The sequence below is a fragment of the Athene cunicularia genome (assembly GCF_003259725.1).
Source record: "Athene cunicularia isolate RWA chromosome 2 unlocalized genomic scaffold, athCun1 chr2_part1, whole genome shotgun sequence".
NCBI classification, from domain to species: Eukaryota; Metazoa; Chordata; class Aves; order Strigiformes; family Strigidae; genus Athene; species Athene cunicularia.
In genome coordinates, this window is record NW_020799095.1 from 141315178 (window position 1) to 141323045 (window position 7868).

General features: G+C 49.9%; 1 protein-coding gene across 1 annotated transcript in view; it reads right to left on the reverse strand.

The window, feature by feature from the left end:
• Positions 1–6028, reverse strand: part of FBXO32 (F-box protein 32) — a gene marked incomplete at its 5' end in the record, with an annotated part of 30987 nt that extends 24959 nt beyond the window's left edge. Inside the window, one exon of the mRNA XM_026841519.1 lies at positions 6015–6028. Within this exon, the coding sequence (XP_026697320.1) occupies positions 6015–6028 (14 nt within the window). The remainder of the gene's footprint in view (positions 1–6014) is intronic.
• Between the last annotated feature and the right edge of the window lie 1840 nt (positions 6029–7868).

Genomic DNA, 7868 nt, shown 5'->3' on the forward strand with positions numbered 1-7868 from the left:
CAGCGGGCCCTTTGCGTGCGCGGCGGTACGAGCCGTGCCTGCGGGGTTTGGCTGCGCCCGGCTGTGTGCGTGCACCCAAGTGCCGTAAAACGCTTCTACATGCTGGAGTTGTAGATAAAAAAACATTAAATACAGAATACAAATACGTATGAAATTAATGTTTATGCATATTTCTATTCCATATATATAACTCGTATCGATCTATTGATACAAGTAAAATATTTTCACAGTCATAGACTGTTTATGCTTATAAATGTGCTTTAGATACTTATGTATCACAAAATTATATTCTATTTATGGAAAAATAGAATCCAAACATACAGAAACATAGAATCTAGCCAAATTTAGAACCTGGTGAAAACATACAGAAAACAAGTTATATGTGATTCTATACAGAGAACACTATGTAAAGAGAAAAAAAAATATAGAATGTTTTCTAAATGTATGGTCTATATTTATATATTTTATACTTTCATACTTGCATGTTTTCTATATGTATAACATGTATCCTATATTCATGTGGGCTTATACGTTTATATATAATGATATTTATATTTGATAGATAAATATGACTGAAAGATATATAAATATATATAAAAGAGAACTATATATGAAAATATATGTGATATATACATGTCATTTATTGGGTGCATGCTCTGGTACTTGATAGCAAAAGTGTTATATATTGAATATTAAAAACATGGGGTTTTCTGCATTCAAGCCCTGGCTGAGGGGTACATTCACAGCCAGGAATGCACTATGGCTCATTTCATAAATATAGGACATTTTGTGTTAGGATTATGACATATTTTCCCTGTGCTATGGTGCATCTGCGTATGCGTATTTTCATATGGCCAAGTCAACGTTACGTGGGGGCACTGCGCGTGGGGTCTCCGGGTGGCCAGGAGCCGCTCCAGTCCGGTAGGAAGGGGAGGGTGGGTCTCGGGACAGCGTGGCCATCGGCGTCGCCTGGCTGGCACTCGGGGCCAAGGGCTGAAGAGAAGAGACATGGCGAGCGGCTGGCGGCGAGGCCGCGGGGATAACGTGCCCTAATCCGGGTCATGTTGCCAGTTGTTCTCCGGCTGCGCTACCTGCCACTGTGGGGCATTCGGCAACATCTTGTGCTTGTAAGCGACAGTGTTATGTATTCAGCCTCAAAACCCTAAAAAAACCCGAACAAAAACAAGCACTGGAGGGTCAGGGAAGGCTGCCCATGCAGATGTGGTGCTGCCAGGGTCAGCGGGAGCTCTGCAGGCAGGAGAGTGGCGAGGCGGGTGCTGGGAGCTCCACACCAGGGGTGTTGGCTGCCCCAGCCACCCCATCTCCATCTCCTGCCATGGGGCAGGTGTTACATGGGTGTCAGTGGGAAGAAGAGTGAAAACCCACCAGCTAAAAGCTGCCCCATTTGAAGGGTGCTTGCAGCCCCTGTGAACAAAGCACTTGGGAGCAGCGGTGAGCCAGAGCACACGCAAAAATTAAAATCCAAATACAAGGACACCGGGGCCAAGGCTTCCTTCTGCCCATTTGGTCCACCCCTTTGGGGCAGTGGTCCCACCTTCCCTTACAGGCAGTGCCAGCTATCTTTTGAGAGGCAGGGGATACTGTTTAAGCTGCAAGAGTGCTTTGAGCTGTGAAATCGTCTTCAGCAGTTTCTTCTTCAATTTAAGTGCCCTGTGCCTTCAACAAGTGAGCCTCTTCCAACAGCATTGCTGCAGGTGACACTGCCCTCCACATGCCAGGAGACACCAGAGGGAATTTGGTTTGTGCAGTGGAGCTGCTTGGGATGAGGTGACCTCCTAACAGCATCACTGAGCTCGGTGTGTCCCTGAAAGGCTGTGGCCACCTGTCACCCGCATCCTGCCCTGCAGAGTGGGTTAAGCCAGGCAGATCCATGTCACTGAAAATATCTTCATCCTTTCAATGAGGATTGCTCGGCGGTTCTGAAGTGCAGATCAGATTTGGTCTGCAGAAGGGGATGGAGAGAGAAATGAGTGTGCTAGGGAAGGCAGACACAAGGAACTGATGTGTTCTGCCTCTTAAACAGCATCGTGATCTGGGGTGATAACCCACAAACACTGTCAAACTGTTGTGAGCAGCCAGGGAGCCACTGGTGGTCTGCAGCAGGCAAACAGCTGCTGACTGAAAGCACCATGTCAGACCATGAGCCAGTGAGAGCTGTGGATTCAACTGAGAAAGGGATGTGTTAAAATCTCTGGAGATTTTAATATGGTGTGGCAGGAAAGCCGCTGCCATCAGCACTGTAGGACAGACTGAACGCAAGCTAAAAATTTTTATGACTGGAAAAACTACGAAAAAACAAGAATGAAGCTTGCTGAGTGGACACGCAGGTGCAGAGCCAGGGTTAGCCAGGCTGAACCTGCCACAGGCACTGACATTTTAGAAATGGTGGGGCAGACAGAAACCGGAGCTGCTGTTCCAGAGCACAGACCCTTTCCCCAGGGACCAAAATAGATCCACTCATGGTCGAGCTGCTCCGCTCCCACTGGCCCGGCACAGCAGCAATGGTCCGCCTGGAGCAGGTTGTGGAGGGGTGGCTTTTCTGAGGGCTTCTCTGACAAGCGAGTTTCCACACCAGGATGTTGCAGGGCAGCAGTCTCCTTTATTTACTTAAGCCTTTACTTAGCAGGTACCACAGGCACTTAAACTCTGCCTCTGGTCCTCCGCAGGCTGTCGGCCTGCAGGGGTTAAGGAAGCATGGACAAACGCATGCATATGCCTGGGAAGGTGCAGAGATTTGCAAACAGCCCAGCAGAGGCATCGTTTTTGTCCAAAACTGGTATATCTGTAACTGATTGTGGCTCTGTGTTTACGGATCTGGGAATCGGCAGCAGAGGGATTAGAAGTAGTGTGTTTAGCTGTGAAAGGAGAACGTTTCCCTCCCTATGCCGGTGTGGTGGCTCTTACAGAGGCCTCTGTGCAGCACGTCCATCACAGCCGGCATTACCGGCACGCAGCCAGCCCCGTGTGCATGTGCGAATGCATTTTGCACAGACATCAAAGCAGCCTCTTGTGCCTCCTCCTGGAGCTCCTGCACACAACCCCACCTCCACAACCTTGAACGTCTCCAAGGCTGGGCTCCTCATATTGAAGAATGAGTTTTATCTCAGGGCATGCATGAACCGGACAGGGTGGCTGTCCAGTTGTCATTGTCCACGGCTGGTTGGAGCAAGGGGGAATTTGCTGCAGCACAGTTTCGAAGCGAAAAACTGAAATTCTGGCATGAGCCGGGTACAGGGCGATGTTGCCGAGTGGCCACAGAGTGCACCTGGGATTGGACCCAGTCCTGGGACAGTGGTGCAGCTGCTCTGCACAGGGATGGTGAGGACTTGGTTCCAGTGCTGCCTCAACTTCAACCTGTGCAGACTCACAGTCAGCACATACAAATACCATAGGGCAAAGCTAACGCTGGAACTCCACTCTGGCAGTGAAAATGGGCACCGAGGCTGTGAGTGAAGGGTGCTGTGCCAGGTAGTGCATAACAAAACCCACCAGCATTGGTTTACAGAAAGGCAATAGGTGCTTGACTGTAGGTTGTGACTCACTTGGGTTCCCACAGGTAAGTGGACTTTGGGAGAATTATCAATGTGGTCATTGTATCATCAATGCCTGCATTAAAGGATGCATTTCCTGCATGGGGATAAAGCCAGAAACCCTCTTTCAGAGAAAACTGGACAACAAACCCTCATTTGGGACATCTTACAGGATCCTGCCCATGCCACAGACTCAGGCTATCCCATCCCAGATATTCTCCCACCATCTGATGGGGAGAGGCAAGGAGCCCATGTTTGGCTGCAGCAGCCTGCATTCTCAAACCTCAGAAGCAAACATGTCCCTCTTACTCAAAAAAGAGACCCAGCTGATGGATATGTCCTTAGGGAGACAGGTCTGGTAGCCTCTGTGCCCCTGTCATCCGTGGCTGGGCATGTTGGCAGATGAGTTGGCATGTCGTGGCTCACGGTGTTGCAGGAGGGTTTGCCGTCTGGCAAAGCCTCGCAGTGAGGATGAAGGGCATCTGACTTCGGGAACGGTGAGTCATGGTGTGGCCCAAGCTTAATTTTCCTACACCTCTGTTCCCTGAAAGCAGCAACTCACTGAGAGAGAGAGCAAATGCCAGAAATAAGCTTGGCCTGCTGGTCTGTGCATTACAGGGATGCTTCAGGGAAGCTAATTTTCCCCTGGGACTCTCTATTTCTCCTGTCTAGGTGTCATGCAGAACCTTATCTTTCCAAAAATTCAGTAGCTCTACCCTGAATCAGGCCTCCATTTGGCTCTGGGCATGAGAGATGACCCTCTTGCCCCTGCCTGGCATCCTCCAGGTGACTACCTGGTAGAGGTGGGTCCCTCAAGGCACCTGACAGTGAATCTCTTCAGGATTCTCCTGGGAGACAGATGTCACACAAATGCCAATGACATAAATGTCCCTCACCACGGATTCCTGCCTGTGCATTACCAGAGCCTGGCTGCAGGTGGGCAGAGCACAGGTCTAACAGCAATAACTTCTCATCTTCAAAGCATTAGGTGGTGGGAATTAATCCTCATACCAGGCAGGTGAGTCTCATGACCCTTGCTCCACAGAGAGACAGAGTAAATGATGTGATGAAGGGTGAATCAGGTCACAGCTGCAATGAAATCATGGCAGTTCCTGCCTGCCTGTCCCGTGACCATTAGACCTTATGTAGTCATCAAGGAGGTAGCTGGTATCCAAGGAGGGGCAGGAGCCAGCCTCTCCTCTGGTGGCAAGTCACATAGCCTGTGGGGAGGTGCTGGGTCATGACTCACCTTTTGAAGCAGGGCTGGATGTGGCTGAGGAGTCGTGGGGTGCATCCTCCAACAACTCACTCCCAGGGTCTGGCAGTACGAGATCACCCAGTTAAGTATGTTGAAAGGCCAAGGGAAGAAGCTCCTGGCAGGATCCGAGTGCCAAACGTTTTCTTTGTTTCCCTTGAAAGTTTGAGCAAAGATTTTAGCCCTCTGGATGGGGTCTTGGCTGCTGATGTTGGGGTGAGAGGGCCGTTTCTGTAAATCACTACTGGAGACTCAAGCCAGAAGACTGGCCCAAGGGCAGATTTGGTCTCACCAGCTGCTGCTTGACCTTGGGTGAGTTACTTGATCTCCCCAGGCAGAAGCCTGCTCTGCAATGAAACAGGAGCAGTGCAGAGCAGCAGCTCCTTGGGAACCAGAGGGGGAGGAACAGCATAGTTTCCTGGGCAAATACTTGCAAGTGAGTTTGGTGTGAAAATAGAAAATATTTAGGAAAAGTAAAATGATGCCCTGCCTTTACCTTGGTTGACAGAAACGTACCCCTAAATGCAGGGTGATGTGGTTAGGCCAGATAATAGAGAGGAGAAAGCCACAATAGTACTGGCAGTTCCCTGTGCACAAAAGACAAACAGCAGGGTGTTGTCTGCGAGCCAACTTCCACGTACATTGCACGCTATGGGCCAGCCTGTCCTCCCTCCTCTCTGCACCATCGGTAGCTCTAAAGGAGGAAAGAGGCTGGCAGCAAATTATTATCAACAAATTGATTGAAAAGAGTAGCAGCTTGAGGGACTTGTGTCTTGTCAAATTGGAAGTATATCCAGGAATTATTTCTTGCTTATAGTAAATTGTGCATGGTGTAGCAGACAGAAGGTCTTGGGATTTGGTTTCACAGAAAATATATGTTTGCCATGTCAAAGGGTGTCTCTGCCTCCCGCCCACTGGGTTAAGCCCAGGATTTTGCAGCCAGGAGTTGTTAGTATTTGACATTCAGTTCCACAATGGAGAAGAGCAAGAGTTCAGAGCTACAGTGGGCAAGTGGCCAGCGGCGCCTGAACTGGCCATGGCGACAGTCCTGCAGGACACAGGTTTCTCGGTCAGACAGAAATGCACCAAGCCAAGAGCTGGATCAGCTTCAGGGCCTCCCCGAGGTCCACAGCAGTGTGTGTGCTGCACCACCAGTGCAGGGGAAATCAAAAGCCACCAAAAGGCACTGAGCTCTGAGGGTATTGCACCTGCAGAGATCAAGTCAGCAGTGGGGTTGGCTTGGCCTGGTTTTGTAGTTCAGGTCACGGCTGACCTAGAATAACCAGTGAACTCCTGTAATTACCCCAGGAGCATCACACAGTGGCCATGCCATTCATCTCTTCTGTCCTTGTGGCATATCATGGCTGTGGCTCTTACAATGGGTCTGAAGTTTGTTATTGGCACTGCAGTGCTTTCTCTGGCTTTTATGGCCCCCTGTGCAACAAGCATTGCTGCCTGGTTTCCCACAGTCTCAGGGGACCCAGTTTGGTGACTCAAATTCTCCCCTTTTTTGGCCACTGCTCTTGTTTTCTGGATGCCTGTTACAGGGAGGTGGTTAACAATGGGTTCTTCCTTTTGCAGCCTCCTTTCTTCTTAATTTTCTTGTCTCCTAAAGGGATTTGGGGCCTTCAGAGGTGGAAGGATGGTGCAGTCCAAGGGCAGAGCCTGCTTCAGATGTCCCTGGAAGGGAAGGTAGGAACAGATGGAGGGAATGGAGTGTGAAATTTTCTGCCCTTCTGTACCCCCAGCAGCCTGCAGAAAGCAGCTGTTTCCATTGTGTGAAGGTGTGAAGAACCATCCCTGGGCAGGGCAGCTTTCAAAGGTGAGAGGTGGCACCAGGTGAGGTCTGGGAAGGTGCCAGGGGGTCACAGCCCCTCTCATCAGGCATGCTGCCTGCTCCAGACCTCCATTCAAGATGATGGGGAAGAAAACTTGGAGGTAACCCCTTGCTGTTGGACCACACAGCACATCTGCCCTCTCTCAGGCTCTGAAAGGAGTTGTTTTTCTTACCAGCTGTTAAGCAAATGCAGATTTCATGGTCATACTATAGAAACCACCGCAGGGGAAGCAGCCCAGGAAGTTGTTCCTGGCTGGGTTTGAAGGTGCCCCTTAGCTGACCCTCTTCTCCCCAGAGCTACCTGTTTTACAAAGCAACTCATTTTTGCATATGCGAGAAATCCCCTGCATCAGCAGCTGCTTTCTACAAAAGCCAGAGCTTCAACTCCTCTGTCTCAATGAAGAGCCCACAGGAGTTTCTCAGGAAGCTTGCCTCTGTGTTCATGGCAAGCTCCAGCCTGGGTCACTCTACATTTTGCTTACCTCAACACCACCCCAGCAGCATCAGTGGGATGCAGTGAGCATCCCTGCCTGACTGGGAGGGTGGTACAAAGCTGCTCCAGGGTGGCTGGGTCTCATGGGCGGCAAGTACCCAGCGCAGCCACGGGATCTTGCTGCAAAGGGCAGTAGGGTGATTTATCATGTAAAACCCCCTGTGGAGGGAGGAGCGTGGTTATTAGAGAGTTCCGATCCTCCTCCCTGTTGGTAGGATACACAACTTTTCCTAAACACAGCCTGTCCAGCTGCATTCCTGAAGCACACATTCCTTGCCTGCGTAGCTCACCCGGAATAGCGCTGAGGCTTAGTGTGGGACCTCTCCCAAACACATCTTTAAATGAAAAGGGTCACTTGGCCTGTGTGCTTGAACTCAGACCAGGAGAGAAGTATTGTAATTACTGGATTTTTTGCCATTTTCTACCCAAAACCATCTATTCTTTATTCCTCACATCCATGACTTACAAGCACCACCACTCTTTCAGCTTTGTTTTCTGTTTCTTGAACATATGACAGATGTTGTGCATGTACCACTGCCTTCTATTAGGCTGCACATCAGGCCAGCATGGGTGCCAGTGAACAGGGACACTGGCAGACCCGCCTACTTAAGTTAATATAGTTAAGGCTTGTTGTCGTGCAGCTGGAGGTAATAATTTCTGTCTCTAAAACCACATAGCTGAGATTCAGCTGGCTACTCAGCCACAAGAATGCTTTGCTGGAAGGGCAGTCAC